Raw genomic sequence first — 16,617 nt, forward strand, 5'->3', positions numbered from 1 at the left:
GAGCCCCGGATGTCAGCATCAGAGAAACACGAACATCTGCCGTTTAACGGTCATAAAAATGGTTAAAGATGATAATAATGGGGATATTAAACCCACCAGAGGAGAGAGGAAGCTTTCAGCGGCCTGTCAGGATTGTTCAGGCGGATGTCAGGCTCCGGTAACGGGCGGAAAAATGAGTTTATTCCGCTGATCCGCAGCTGGATTCTAGGGTAGAATCAGACGTCTTGCTCGCTCCGCAGCGCGCCGCTCTGAGCTCAGTGCTGCCGCCGCAGGACGGAGGAGGAACTGCAACAACACTAATTACTGCTGGGGGAATTATGATATGATCATATTTAATATTCATTAATTAATATATTTATTTATATACAGTATGATTCAACCCTTTATGCCCTCCTCCTCCTCACCAAAGTTATAATAGTTTTGGATTTTTCATCAGTTTTAGTTTTAATTTCGTTGTGATTTCAAATTCAGTTAGTTTTAGTTAGTTTTTAGAGTGTTTGCTAGTTTTAATTTGTTTTTATTTTTTTTGTAATGGGGTATTTGTTGGGTGCCAGATTAAAAAAAGGTCACAATAAATGTTTATTGTTTAATCTTTATTTCCTTTGTCTGATCCATCTCAGCCCCAATAAGTTTATTAAGTCATAAAACCAGATAGATGAAATAGATTTCATATCAACCAAAAAGGTTTACGGATGAAAAAAGTTGACAAAAACGAAGAGAATTTCTACTTTAATTTTAGTTAGTTTAAGTTAGTTTTGTAACCACAAAATTCAGTTTCAGTTAGTTAATCATTTTTTTTTAAAACTCTAGTTTTTACTTTTATTTCAGTGAAGGAAAATGTTTTTTCAGTTCTATCTGTTGTTATTTCTATTACTATAATAACCTTGTTCTTTACTGCCCTCTGCTGATCCTCGTGGCCAAAAGGCCACGCACACTAAAACTGATATTAAATCACCATACATCAATATTTTTTTCAGATTTTTTTCATAAGTCTCTTAAACAACTTCAGACTTGTTCAAAACTACCAAACATTAAATCATTTTCAGAATTTTAACCCTTTATATGACAGTTTATATATTTTAAGTTTTCCATAATTTCTTCCAAAGAAACACAAAAAAGGAATTTTTCCCCCATATAATAAATATTATGGAGCCGAGGGTTTTGGTGGTGATTAGAGTCTTGGATATGTCAAAAATTAGCAACAAAATTGATTTAGTTGTATTAGTTTTTTACCTATGTTTTTGTGCTAATTGTGTGTCTTTTTTTACTCAATTATCTGTGTTATATTGTCATTTTGAATCTTTTTTGGTAATTGGGTTTTTTATGCCATTTTATGTCTTTTTTGGTCATTTTACATAGTTTTTTCTAAAGTTGTTTTCTTTTTTTATTCATTTTACGTTGTTTTTGGTCATTTTGTGTCTTTGGTAATGTTACATTTTTTTGTCATTTTAGTTTCTTTTTTTAAACTAATTTTGTCTTTTTTACTCATTTTTCAGTTTATTGCAAATTTTGTCTTTTTTTAGACATTTTATGTAGTTTATTGCCAATTTTGTGTATTTGTGGGACATTTTACAAAGTTTATTACTAAATTTGTGTCTTTTTTTGGACATTTTACGTAGTTTTTAAAAAAAAAATGTTTTACTAATTATGTGTCTTTTTTTTACTCATTTATGTTATTTGGTAATTTTGTATCTTTTTTAGTTCATTTTATGCAGTTTCTTTTTTTATTATTAATTTTGTGTCTTTTTTTTACTAATTTTAAGGTATTTAGTAATTTTGTATCTTTTTTGCCAATTGGCTGTTTTTTTACATTTTACGTGGCTTATTGCTAATTTTGTGTCTTTTTTGGACGAACCAGTCTTTGTGGCATCACAAAGTTTCTCTGACGTCTGACAAAAAAATGTGACTTTGCAGACAAATAAAGACGACATGAATTTATTAAACAACGACTCCATCAAACACACATCCACTTATTTGGAAATTTTTGTCTTTCATTGGTAATATTGTATCTTTTTTTGGTTCATTTTGTGTAGTTTCTTTTTTATTATAAATTTTGTGTCTTTTTTGCCAATTGTCTGTTTTTTTACATTTTACGTGGCTTATTGCTAATTTTGTCTTTTTTTGAACATTTTACATAGTTTATTGCTAATTTTATGTCCTTTTTGACATTTTACAGTTTATTACTAATTTTATGTCTTTTTTTGGACATTTTACATAGTTTATTGCTAATTTTGTGTCTTTTTTTGGCATTTTACGTAGTTTATTACTAATTTTATGTCTTTTTTGACATTTTACATAGTTTATTGCTAATTTTATGTCTTTTTTTGGACATTTTACATAGTTTATTGCTAATTTTGTGTCTTTTTTTGACATTTTACGTAGTTTATTACTAATTTTGTGTCTTTTTTTGGCATTTTACGTAGTTTATTACTAATTTTGTGTCTTTTTTTGGACATTTTACATAGTTTATTGCTAATTTTGTGTCTTTTTTTGACATTTTACGTAGTTTATTGCTAATTTTGTCTTTTTTTTTTACATTTTACATAGTTTATTGCTAATTTTGTGTCTTTTTTTGACATTTTACGTAGTTTATTACTAATTTTATGTCCTTTTTGACATTTTACGTAGTTTATTACTAATTTTGTGTCTTTTTTTGGCATTTTACGTAGTTTATTACTAATTTTATGTCTTTTTTGACATTTTACATAGTTTATTGCTAATTTTATGTCTTTTTTTGGACATTTTACATAGTTTATTGCTAATTTGTGTCTTTTTTTGGACATTTTACATAGTTTATCGCTAATTTTGTGTCTTTTTTGGACATTTTATGTAGTTTATTACTAATTTTGTGTCTTTTTTTGGACGAACCAGTTTTGTGGCGTCACAAAGTTTCTCTGACAATAAAATGTGACTTTGCAGACAAATAAAGACGACATGAATTTATTAAACAACGACTCTATCAAACACACATCCTGTTTCCTGGTTCTACTGGTTCTACTGTTTCTTCTTCACCACGTGAGCACAGTCATATTTTCCGCGGACCACCTTGAGTTTGACCCCGGGCAGGTCCTGGGTGCGGCCCCCCTCCACCAGCACCACGTTGTGCTCCTGCAGGTTGTGTCCCTCTCCGGGGATGAACGCCACCGCCTCCTTCCCGTTGGACAGACGCACGCGGGCGCACTTCCTGTTGGCCGAGTTGGGCTTCTTGGGTTTGCGGATCATGGTCTTCAGGACGACGGCCTTCAGCTGCGGGCGGCCGAACGTGGCGCTGACCCCTTTGGGAGGAACTTTGGGTTTCCCCTGGCGGTGCATCTGGTTCAGGGTCGCCATCGTCCTGGAGACGACGGGACGCGACCACGCTGAGGCATGCTGGGACGCTGCAACAGGTTTACACGTTTAATATTCAAAGATACAACATTTTAAAATGTCTCAATTACATTTAATGTCTGATACAAAACACAGTGGCCCTCATTCATCAAACGAGCGGAGAAACCAGCGCAGATCTGAGCGTATATTTCCTCTTACAACTTTTTTTTTTTACATAGGTTTGCATCTCTATTTTAGCAGTTTTGCATCTTTATTTTACATAGGTTTGCATCTCTTTTTTGTAATGTATCTTTTTTTACATAGGTTTGCATCTCTTTTTTGTAATGTTGGATCTTTTTTTCATAGGTTTGCATCTCTTTTTTGTAATGTTGGATCTTTTTTCATAGGTTTGCATCTCTTTTTAGTAACGTTGCATCTTTTTAAAAATATGTTTGCATCTCTTTTTAGTAATTTTGCCTCTTTTACATAGGTTTGCATCTCTTTTTAGCAGTTTTGCATCTTTTTTTAAATAGGTTTGCATCTCTTTTTTGTAACGTTGCATCTTTTTAAAAATATGTTTGCATCCCTCTTTAGTAATTTTGCCTCTTTTTTACATAGGTTTGCATCTCTTTTTTGTAATGTTGCATCTCTTTTATGTAATGTTGCACCTTTTTTTTTTTTTACATAGGTTTGCCTCTCTTTTTTGGAGTTTTGCATCTTTTTTACGTAGATTTGCATCTCTTTTTAGTAATTTTGCATCTTTTTTCATAGGCTTGCATCTCTTTTTAGCACTTTTGCATCCCAAGAGAAGAGGAATTTCTCAGAGTCAGAAAGTGAAACGCTGACGTCCAACAGCTGCAACAACTAACTGGTTTTGTTTGGCATCATAAAAAAAAAATCCACAACAACATTTTACGCTCACTTTCTGTGGTACGCTGGTCTGATAAATGAGAGCCACTGTGTGCAGAGCTTTAATTACGAGAACAGAGAACAGACACGTTTCTCTTCAGTAGCTGGAGATTCTGTTTTATTTACATTTTCAAAAACGTCCAAACTGGTCGTCTGAATCTAAAAGTTGTTTACAGGAACTCACCTGTTAACAGTGACGTCAGGACGGGTCGGACACTCCACAGCCAGGACATTCCTGCAACAAAACAGACAAAACACTATTAAAAGACTTGAAATGTTCCTCTGGGTCAATTCGGCTCAAAAATATATTATAATTGTTTTCCTCATATTCAGATCTTTTGGTTGGGAGATTACAGGAGAATCTTTTTGGGTCATTTTGTATCTTTTTTTTGCTAATTGTCCGGGTTTTTGTGCCATTTTATGTCTTTTTTTTGGTCATTTTAAGGAAACAAAAGCATGCCGAAGTATAAAGTGACATCTGATTAATAATTTATTGTCTTTATTATGGTTATTTTCTCCTTTATGACTTTCTGGTGAGCAAGAAACTCTAAAATATCAGATTTTCTAAACGGAGTCTGGTGTTACCTTCGTTCCTGTAACTACATCCAGAATTTAGTGATTATTAAATCATATTTAAGGTAAATTAAATCATATTTAATGTATGTTTGTAGCCTGTGTGGCTAACAGCTAACGGCTAACTATCAGAGGTTACCTGGTGTTTAACTCTTTATTTACCAGCTCAGATGATCCGGATCAAACCGGCTCCTCCGTCAGAAGATCAAAGAGAATCCGGTTAGAAAAACGGGATCAATAATCTGTGATTTTCAAGATATTTTATCGCATTTTGAGGTAAATTTCAGTCAAGGACTTCACAACAAAACGTGAGCCACATGACCTGCTGTGCGCCGGAAGTACTCCTCCAACATCACAGCTGCTTCCGGTGTCTCCGTCCCATCAAAATAAGAGACGCGCGTTTAATTAGTTGTAATAATAAAAAATAAAATATGTAAATGAATAAGATAATTTAAATGAAATAAACTAAACTGGTTCAGTTTGAAAGCAACACGATTTTTGTGGGGAAAATATTTAAACAAATTGAACTTGATTGGCTAATTTTGCTTATTTTTATTTTGCAGTAATAATGTAATAAAATTTAACAATTTTAACACTTTTAAAAAAAAGGTCTTACTTGAAAACAATATGATTATTTTTTAGAAAATATTTAAAAAAAAGGAAATAGTTTGAGCCTGCTTTAATTTTGAAGCATTTGCTAATATTTTTTTTTTTTTTACATTAAAAATGTAACAAAATTAAATAATTTTAACACATAAAATAAATGGTTTTACTTTAAAACTGCGATTTTTTTTGTGGGGAACATATTTCAACAAATATAAATTTAATGGGCTTATTTTTCTACAATAAAAATGTAATAAAATAAAACATTTTCAACACTTTAAAAAAAAATATTTTTTTTTAAAACAAAATGATTTTTGATTTAAATTATTTAAATAATTCCTTAGAAATCACTATCAGTTGTCCCTTTCCTCACACGTTTACAGTATATTAAATGATATTGTTTATCTCTCAGTCTGATGTTCAGAGTCCTGATGAGGAGAAATAAAATACAGACGGCAGGTTCTACAGGTTGTTTGATCAGACGGAAACAAAAGAGAAACTGTTTAAAGCAGAAGAACAGAACAAAGACTCTCAGGTTTTATGGTGCTTTAGTTGGGGATAGTATGTGGAATAATATGCAAAACTTATATGGAGTGAGTTATTTATTAATGAATTATAACGTTAAGGTGGAGTTCTCAGGGATCATTCCACCGACTGCATGTCGTCATATTTATTATTCTGTGTGTCAGCGTGAGATAAAGGGAGGCTGCATGAAAAGGAAGAATTTTACATTTATTATTTTATTTACATGTGGATTTTTGCAGCTTGACCAGCTGAATTTTCCAGTTTGAATAATAATAAGATAAGATATTCCTTTATTAGTCCCATAACGGGGAAGTTTTCAGTGTTTCAGCAGTAAAAACAGAAAGAAGCATCAATAAAATAACAAGAAATATAAAAGAATCGACAATTTAACCCATAAGAACCTATGGTGACATGCATGTAACAAACCCTTTAAATCTTCTATAATCTCCCATATTCAGCTTTATGCTTCATTTAACTCATTAAATCCCTAAGAGACGTAAACTCAACACCCTGGTGTGGTGGTCATGTGACTGACAGGAAGTGACGTCTCCAAAATGTTTCTGCGAAATGCGAAAAATTAGCTAATTTCAAAAAGCTTATTTTTTGTTACTAGGCGAAGTTTAAACCCATTTAACAATTATTCTAATCCGTTAATGTCCTGTATTGCATTTAACCTGTTTTGACCATATTTCCTGAACAAATTAATATAAAACAAGTGAGGAAAAATATATCGTTGTGACGTATACGTCACATCGGGTTTTTAACCTAAAAATCTAAAACCTGATGTGTATTTGTCACAATAACAAAAATGGTAATAGGCCACTCAATTATTTTCACTGTTTAAATTATTTTAAATTAATATATATATATATATATATATATATATGCTCTGCTGTTCAGTTGAAAGTACATTTGACCAAATATAAACAAAAAATAATCCTATCCTGTCACATGTTTGATAAATAATGTGGAGATGAAGAGAAAAAGGCACATTTGTGTTTCTGTAAGCAGAAAATGTGTTGAGTTTATTTATTTAAAAATAAGAAATATCATAAACATAAATACCATAAACGGCCATTGTATCAAATACATGTCACATCACAAATCTTTGACATTTCGAGGTAGAATTTATTTTAAAACCCATCATAAATGTGTTCTCTGTGGTCTGTGGTAGATCCCTCATAATGTTCCTTTAAGGATAAATAGTTTGGGTTGTTATGGGTTAAAGAAGAAGAAATATAAATGAAGTGGAACATTACTGTCAACGCTGACTAAATGAGTAAAAAGATAAAAAGTGTCTCGTGTGAGTCTGCAGTTTATCTGTCCTTCACATGATTATAAAACAATTTGATGAGTCATGAAGTTTTATTAGCGTCGTCATATTAAGATCAGATAAACATCACAGGATCAACAGCTCACCATTATTTATTTACTTATATATATAAAGTGTGAATTAGTTCAGAATCAACTGTGAAAACTTGGACAAAAATATTAAACATTATTAATTAAATATCATTCTTTTCAAGGTCTGAGACGAAACCTAAAACATTTCAGACTTTAAAAACATTTTACAGATTAAAATCTTGACTCATGTGATCAGAGCTGACGACCTTGAGAAGTGGCTGAAAGTCCTTGAAACAGCAAGTCGACCTTGACTTCTTCACATTTCATTTAGTTCTCAACAAACCTGCAGCAGGAAGTTTCCAGAACTCAGATTTAGATGAGGAAAAAAGCACCATGTGGCGTTCCTTCTCGTTATAAAATTTGTAATATTTTGCAACACTATTATTTAATTTTGTAAATAATTGTTTATTATCATTTATTCCTTTTTTACATTAAAAAAAACTGATCCAGATCCTCAGAAAACTTCAGCTCAGTTTAAAGGGATAGATTAGAAAATTGGTGTTGTTTTACTTATTTGTATTAATATTTATTATTATTATTTAATCACTACATTTTATTATGTTAATTATTATTTATTTCAATATTGTAATATATTATTTTATTATTTAAAGTATGTATAAATTGATAATAATTATAAAACATTTTATTCATTACTAGATTTTTATTTTTTTATTTTTGTTCTTAATATTTATTTCTTATGTTAATTCTGTTTAATTTTATAAATTATTATTAGTATTATTAATAAATATTATTTTATTACAATATTATATCATATTATTTTTATTATGATTATTATTTTAATTATGTATAAAATGATAATTACATACATTTCAACATTTAAAAAAAATGGTTTAACTTGGAAACTACTACAATCACATTTAGTTCCCAAAACAAACCTGCAGCAGAAAGTTTCCACAACTCCAGATTCAGATCAGAATAAAGCACCATGTGGCGTTCCTTCTTGTTATTCAACTTGTAATATTTTGCAACACTATTATTTGGGGTTTTTTTTGTAAATCATTGTTGACATTGATTATTAATTCCTACAACAGAGCTGAAACACTGAGCTAACCATTTCAATCCACCAATAAAAAAATGGAACGGGTTGAAAACAAATTCATGCTGATATGTGAATTTCGGGAAAAAAGTAAATTTTCTGCTAAAGTAGACAAACATACAAGATTATAATAGCAACAACATTTTGGTATTTATTGCAATTTTGATTTGTCTGATATTGAAAGAGAATGTGATGAAGCCATGAGGTCATTAAATACTTTTACCAAGAAAGAGACATCCATAAACGTTGCATTTCTCCTAGAACGTTATTGTGGTTGGTACCAATGAATTAGAGGACCCAGAATGGAGCCCTGCGGAACTCCACATGTCGTTTTTGCTCGTTATCTTCATGAGAAAACCTGTAAGATTTCTAACGCAAATTACTTTTGATTTGCATAAGTGGGCATGTCTGTAAAGAGGAGACTTTTTGAGAGACCATTTGTGCTTACTGTATGCACAAGAGTCCTCCAGTCAGACCCGATTTATGCAGCTCACATAAAGACTGTTTAGGGACCCCAGGATGCACAAAGACTCTCTTATAATCGGTGAATTTCGGCAAAAATATCACCTTTGCATAAGAAAACTGCAGGTTTCTGCCTCACATTACATGTCACCAGCATAAAGTGGGCATGTCTGTAAAGAGGAGACTCATGGGGACACATAGAACCCAATTTATGGATATCTGGAGGTTGTCGGCCAAGGGACCCCTTTAAAAATGGACATTTGGGCTCATTGAATCCACAAGAGTCTCAGCTTTACACTCAGACCCCATTTATGCAGCTCTCAGACTGTTTAGGGACCCCAGGATGCACAAAGACACACTCAGAGGAGAAAGAACACTTTATCAGCGTGTGGTGACCCAACACGTCCCTGTCTCTGATTGTCTCTCTGTACATGGTAACATGGTAGAAGTGAGTCAGACTATCAGCGGGTCCACTGATCACCGATCAGTGATAAGACCGTTTCTGTCCAGTCGAAGGTCTCGTCCTTCAGCAGATAAGCAGATCTCTATCACGGTGACTGATTAACCAGCTGCAGGTGAGCAGGGACGGCCAGGTGAGCAGAGTCACTCAGAGCCGAGATGAAGACAAGGCTGCAGCTCTTCCTGCTCGTCTCCGCGCTGATCTGCGCCGACGGGAAGCCGGCGAGCGATGAGGCGGCGGCGGCGGCGGGGAAGGCGTTGGGGCGGAACAAGCTGCTGCTGATCTCCTTCGACGGCTTCAGGTGGGACTACGACCAGGACGTGGACACGCCGCACCTGGACCAGCTGCTGGAGGACGGAGTCAAGGCCAAGTACATCACGCCGCCCATGCTCACCATGACCTCACCGTCACACTTCACCACCATCACCGGTAACCACCGCTCTGTTCACACCATGTAATATATATATATATATATATATACACACATATATATTTATTTATTTATTTTTAAGTATTAAACCACCCTTGTTTTCTCCTGCTTTCTTGTTCATTTTAATGTCTGGTACAAGTAAAGGTTCATTTGTTTGTACAAATATAATGATAACAAAAATAGCTGATAAGAGTTTAATTATAGAGCTGATATCTAACATGATATATAACATGGTTTTATTGGTAATAACCGAAATCATCATCAATAAAACCATGTTAAATGTCTAGATATCAGCTCTATAATTAAACTCTCATCAGATATCAGGTGACTATTGAGGGTCTGGACATCCAATGTACATTAAAAAAAATTAAGGTGCATTTTTAATGAAAAACAAGTGAATTATCCTCATTTAACCTGATCTGTGAGACGTAAATAACACCAGTGCACTAAATATTGAAATGGTTAATAATGGAGTTATTAATGTATAAATATAAACAATGTTTATTGGGATTGTTTGCTTTCTGACACTTTTGGATAATTAAACATTATACTGTCCCTGAAAAACAAACATAACAGAAGGGTTAACTAAAAACCTGAAATCTTCTTAATCTGGCTTTTATGTTGCGTGTTATTATCTTATCACAATTTTATGGTTTATACTTGATGTATTTATTGGTTTTTATCTGTTTTATGAAAAGGAAACGGAATTCATCTACAGACAGAACATATTACACCTATCATTAAGTCTCTGCATCGGCTCATTTATGGTCCTTTTATTGGTTTAAAAAGCTCTGAAAGGTTTATGACCTATTTGCTTTTAGTGTATGAACCAGGAGGCAACCTCCTGGTCTGAGCAGGGAGACAAACAGGAAGTTCCTTCAGCTGCATTCTACGGAGACTCCAGCAGGGGGCGCTGACGGCTGCAGGAGCATTTTGGTCCATTCATTTCAATACAAAAAGAGAAAACTTCTCACTTGATTTATTCCCTCAGAAATGTTTTTCAGGACAACACTATGGTCTCAATCACTAGTAAAAAATCTTCTTCAAGACAATCTGATGTTAATAGTGTAAATAATGGCCCCATTTAGAAGAAAATAGAAGATAACATCACAATGACTACGTCCATTATTTATATACAGTCAGTGGTCTGAACCCTCTAGAACTTCTGGCCTTGGCCTTTCAATAATCCCTAAAGTCAGAACCAGAAATTTGTTTCACTGAATCCACAAGAGTCTCAGCTTTCCAGTCAGACCCGATTTATGCAGCTCACAGACGGTTTAGGGACCCCAGGATGCACAAAGATTCACATGCAAGAGGACACAATAAGAAAAACTGCATATCATCAGCATAAAGTATCATCAGCATGTCTGTAAAGAGGAGACTTGCCTTTTTTCCTCTCTAGAATAATATTTAGCCAGATCCTGAAGAGACACCATGACATGTTTGGTACCACAGAGTTCATTATGACACTAAGGTTTAACTTTAACCCCCTGAGGACCTAGTTTAATCCAGGTTTAAGGTCATGAAGTTCAATATTATAATAAATTAATTCAGCTCAGATTCTTTTTTTTTTAAATCAATTCCTACATTTTAATTTCCTAATCCGTGTTGTTTCCTGTCTGTCAGGCCGCTGGGTGGAGGACCACGAAGTCGTCCACAACATGATGTTTGATGCCGAAACGAACCTAAAAGTTCCTCACAAGCAGACGCTGAAAAGATCTGAGTGGTGGGACAACGGAGTTCTGCCGCTCTGGATCACCGCTCAGAACCAGGTGAGTTATCAGTTATAATAGTTGTTTCAAATTTCATTGATCCGTGTCCAAACAGGATCATCTACAGATTTTTCTTCATTGGGCTGAAGGAAGCTGGTAAAACATCCAACCAGATCTAAATCATGTCTGTTTTTGTTTCATTTGTTCTGAAATTCAAACAAACCAAGGACTTTCACCCAGGAGAGCTAAAAAACCCCATAAATGACCAAAATAATTTTTACAATGACCCCAAAAAGACAAAAATATCCAAAAAGACGTAAAATTAACAAAAAGGACACAAAATTACAAAGAAGACACAAAATGACCCGAAAAAAAGTAAAATTACCCAAAAAAAAGACATGAAATTACCAAAATAGATATAAAATGACCAAAAAACACATAAAATTATTTTAAAAATGACGTAAAATTAAAAAAGACGCATAATTACCAAAAAGGTGTAAAATGACACAAAATGACCATAAAAAGCCCTTAACTGTCTCCCATCAGATCAGTGTTGGTGCCCCGTGTGAGGCCAAAGGTCAGCATGTGATTCAAACATCTCTTAACTTCCTGCATCAGGTTTTTACTGAACTATGTCACTTCCTGTAGTCACGTCGTCCTCCTAACTACTTCACTTCCACTATTTACATCATTTATTTCCTCTTTAAACTCTTTTAGAGCCCAACCAGGAACTGTTTGGTCCTAACCTTAGAGAAGTGCTGACGGAGCACAAATTCAACCAAGCCAAAGCTATTTGTTCCAGCTGTGAACTTAACCATGTCCTGAGACTCTCATAGGGGTCTATGAGAGCTGTGGTAGAGACTCTGAGGGTCAGAGGCAGAGGAGCTGGATTTTGGCATCATGTGAAAGTGTGAAGTCGTGATATTTGCACAAAAATTTGTGAGACGGGTTTTTTTAGGAGTAATCTGATGGGTCTTCCTGTCCTGGTTCAAGCTCACAGCTGTCATATCGTCATTTTAGGGGGAAAAGCAGTAAAAAAGCTGCTGTTCTCGACCTGCTCAGCCATCAGAGACTAGCTGGTGAACCTTGAGGACACATTTATTATCTCAGGAGATGGAGGAGACCCAAAATGGAGCTAAAAGATTGTAGATTTGTGTTTTATTTTCAACTTGTTTCCTCTGTTTCTTGTTGTTTCAGGGTCTAAAGACCGGGTCCTTCTATTTCCCGGGAGGCGGGGCTAACTACAGCGGCCAGGCGGTCAACCGGGCGCTGGTGGAGGAGTTCGGCCACCAGGACGACAACGAGACGGAGTGGCAGCAGAACATCGACCAGGTGATGAGCTGGTTCACGGAGGAAGACTTCGACCTGGTGACGCTGTACTACGGCGAGCCGGACAACGTGGGCCACGCCAAGGGGCCGGAAACCGAGGACAGGAAGAAGATCGTCCGGCAGATCGACCGCACCATCGGCTACCTGAGGGAGGCCATCGCACGCAACAACCTGAACGACAGCCTGAACGTCATCATCTCCTCGGACCACGGCATGACCACGGTGAAGAAGCGTCCGCAGGTGGAAGAGATCATCCTCAACAAGTATCTGAACCTGATCCAGCTCAACAGCTTCGAGATCCTGGACTACGGCGGCTTCGGCATCCTGACGCCGCGGGCGGGGAAGGAGCAGGAAGTGTTCGACGCTCTGTCCAAGGCGCCCAATCTGACCGTCTACAAGAAGAGCGAGTTCCCGGAGAGCTTCCACCTCGCCAAGAGCAAGCGGCTGCCTCCCATCGTGGTCGTCGCAGATCTGGGATTCAACCTGAACTCTGTGAGTCTCCAGATTTAGACCCTCAATATGTTTCAGATCCTGTTTTCACTTTCAAAGCTGCAGATGTTTCTTGTTTGTTTACACATTCTACTTTTATGAAATCTTGAGAATCGACTGACAGCAGGTCGTAATTTTCAGTCATGTTGAGGGATTTAACCGTCATTCTCTCAGTTTGATTCTCCTATTAAGAAGATTTCTAACATTTTTACATCTTTAAGACGATCTAATCCCATGAATGAGCTGTTAGGAATTTGTCCACTGGATATTTATTAGAAATCTTCCAAGCAGACACCAGTTATTATTCAGAGGTCCCATCGGCAAACCTGACAGTTTTTTTCCTCTGGAGGGCGTAGCGAGCTCAATTTTAGGACTATACTAAAGATATTATATGAAACTTAGAAGATCTAAGGAATCTATAGAGCCCAAGTAAGGACACCATGTCGGGAAGTTATCGAAAAAACACTGCAATGTTAGGCTATTTTGGCGATTTTTAAAAGGGGTCATGTGACCTCTGACCTCATCTGAATATCTGAATGAAAATGAAAACTCTGTGTTCCCACAAGTCTCCTCTTTACACACATACCTACTTTATGATGATAACATGCAGTTTAAGGCAAAAACCACATAGTTTTTCTCATGTAGTACAGATGTTCCATTTCAGGTCCCTAAACAGGCTGAATGACATAAACTGGGTATCAGTGTTAAGTTGAGACTCTTGTGGATTCAATGAGTCCAGTTTTCTTCATGTGGGATGATGTTAGTCATCAGTAGTAGCAAGTTCATTGCAGTGAGGGCATTTCTTCAGTCTGGACCTTAGTGTATAAAACAATCTGCTGTGACCTCGAGAATAATCACAGCAACACTTGTCATTAGTGTGGTGAATGTAAAGCTGTCAGCTGACTCTCTGAGCTCCGGTGTCCAAGTTCTGTCCGGTTCTGATCCTAGAATAGAAAACTAGGTGTTCACTGACGGTTCCCATTCCACCACAAAACAATGAAGAAACAATCTTAACTTGGCACTACTTTGTTTCTTTAAAAAAGCCAGTAAACACAATGACACAGTCGTAATATTACTTTGCATCCACTACACTACTCGCAAGTATTTCATTTTTTAGATTAGATTAGATTCAACTTTATTGTCATTGAACAGAGTACAAGTACTAGGACAACGAAATGCAGTTTAGCATCTAACCAGAAGTGCAGAATAAGTGCAAGGTATTTACATATGAACACAGTGTATAAATATAGTGCAGGTATGAATTGAATATGCTATAGGATATATACAGTGAATGAATGTTATAGAAATATATACTGTAAAGAATGTGCAGTAAAGCATACAACATAATGTCCAAAATCCCTATAAAACTGTCCCTTTAAACTCCTTCCAATGTGGAGGAGGTTACAACAGCAACATGTTGGGAATTTAATGTTTAACACCATCGTAGTTAACGGACGTCACGTTAGAGGAGAAGTGATGGGAGAAAATGAGAAGAAAAAAGGAAAGAGTGACCGAGCAAGAGGCTGTCGAACAAAACAAGAGTTTGGAGACCCGCGTCTAGCTTCTAGTCCAGGGGTGTCAAACTCTGGCCCGCGAGGCAATAACAAATTATTATATAATTATTGTACTATAAAAGCTGACCCACCGGTAAAAGGTTTATTTGATCAATGTTGGCCCGCGATTTTATTCAAGTTTTAAATTTTGGCCCCCCTGTGTATTTGAGTTTGACACCCCTGTTCTAGTCAATGGTAGGCAGAGACAGTGAGCTGCTCTCCTTGCTGTAGTGATTAATATCAGTTTGATGTAACTCTGTCGCTCCACCCGTTTGTTCCCCACCAGAGATTCATCGTCTACGTCAACAAAGGCGACCACGGCTACCACAACGGGGAGATGGACATGAAGACCATCTTCAGGGCCTTCGGACCCGACTTCAAGAGGAACTTCCTGTCGGAGCCGTTCGACAGCATCCACATCTACCCTCTGATGTGTGAACTGCTGCACATCAAACCGGCGCCGCACAACGGATCTCTGGCCGTGACCGAGAAGATGCTGCTGCACGGAGGCGAGTCGTCCACAACCACGCCGCTAATAAACGATCAAACATCAGGTCTACAGACTGCAGGTATCAGCGTAAAGGGGGCATGTCTGTCTTGTGTTGAGTTGCTGCTTTGGAACTTTGGGCTCATTGAATCCACAAGAGTCTCAGCTTTACACTCAGACCCGATTTATGCAGCTCACAGACTGTTTAGGACCCCAGGATGCACAAAGACTCACACACAAGAGGACACAACAACACATTTACTGCCTTTCTCCTGGAACGTTACTGTGGTTGGTACCAATGAGTTAGAGGACCCAGAATGGAGCCCTGTGGAACTCCGCATGTCATTTTCTCGCTATCTTCGTGAGAAAACCTGTATGATTTCTACCGTAAACTACGTTTGATTTGCATAAGTGGGCATGTCTGTAAAGAGGAGACTTGTGGGTACAAATAGAACACATTTATATTCAGATATCTTGAGGTCAGAGGTCAAGAGTCTCAGCTTTACACTCAGACCTGATTTATGCAGCTCACGGACTGTTGAGGGACCCCAGGAGACACAAAGATTGACACACTAGAGGACACAAGAACACTTTTTACAGCATGTTATCAGCATAAAGTGGGCATGTCAGATAATAAATAAAGTATTTATTTATTTATGTTTTTCTGAATGTATCAGAGGACTTGATGTAGCTTGTTTGTGTTCAGGTGGATCACAGAGAACGCCACTGACCGCCGCTCTGCTGCTGCCCCTGCTGCTCTGCACCGCCACCCTGATTTGACAGCTCCAGGACCAGGTCCACAGGCTCCAGGACCAGGTCTATGAGCTCCAGGACCAGGTCTACGAGCTCCAGGACCGGGTCCACGGGCTCCAGGACCAGGTCCACAGGCTCCAGGACCAGGTCTACGGGCTCCAGAACCAGGTCTATGGGCTCCAGGACCACGTCTAAGGGCTCCAGGACCACATCTATGGGCTCCAGGACCAGGTCTATGAGCTCCAGGACCAGGTCTAAGGGCTCCAGGACCACGTCTATGGGCTCCAGGACCAGGTCTATGAGCTCCAGGACCAGGTCTAAGGGCTCCAGGACCAGGTCTAAGGGCTCCAGGACCAGGTCCACGGGCTCCAGGACCAGGTCTACGGGCTCCAGGACCAGGTCTACGGGCTCCTGGACCAGCCTCCACCTGAAACAGCTGTTTTCTTTGTTCTTTTGCTGCTCTGTGACTTATTAAATTATATTTAGGTGAATATTCTGTGTTATATTTATACACAAACTAACTTATGATCGTTTTGCTTTTTCATTTTTTTTGCTACAGATAATT

The 16,617-nt window shown here is 36.9% G+C and overlaps 2 protein-coding genes across 3 annotated transcripts; one reads left to right on the forward strand and one right to left on the reverse strand.

Moving 5' to 3' along the window:
• Positions 1–2,994: 2,994 nt before the first annotated feature.
• Positions 2,995–5,163, reverse strand: mrps12 (mitochondrial ribosomal protein S12). Of its 2 annotated transcripts, none has more exons than XM_059339735.1 (3): positions 4,928–5,163; positions 4,400–4,450; positions 2,995–3,377 (listed from the first exon to the last, which is right to left on the reverse strand). In XM_059339735.1, exons 2-3 carry the CDS (start codon positions 4,446–4,448, stop codon positions 2,995–2,997), a joined length of 432 nt encoding a protein of 143 aa, XP_059195718.1. In that variant the 5' UTR covers positions 4,449–4,450; positions 4,928–5,163. The 2 variants fall into 2 exon arrangements, with proteins under 2 accessions (XP_059195718.1, XP_059195716.1); XM_059339733.1 differs by having other exon boundaries at positions 4,951–5,155.
• A 4,294-nt stretch (positions 5,164–9,457) lies between these two features.
• zgc:153896 (uncharacterized protein LOC569930 homolog) lies at positions 9,458–15,867 on the forward strand. Its single transcript, XM_059339060.1, has 5 exons — positions 9,458–9,728; positions 11,356–11,501; positions 12,639–13,262; positions 15,099–15,381; positions 15,827–15,867. The coding sequence occupies exons 1-5, from the start codon at positions 9,458–9,460 to the stop codon at positions 15,865–15,867; spliced, it is 1,365 nt and encodes a 454-aa protein (XP_059195043.1).
• The last annotated feature ends 750 nt before the right edge of the window (positions 15,868–16,617 follow it).

Source organism: Centropristis striata, chromosome 8 (assembly GCF_030273125.1).
Source record: "Centropristis striata isolate RG_2023a ecotype Rhode Island chromosome 8, C.striata_1.0, whole genome shotgun sequence".
Lineage (NCBI taxonomy): Eukaryota > Metazoa > Chordata > Actinopteri > Perciformes > Serranidae > Centropristis > Centropristis striata.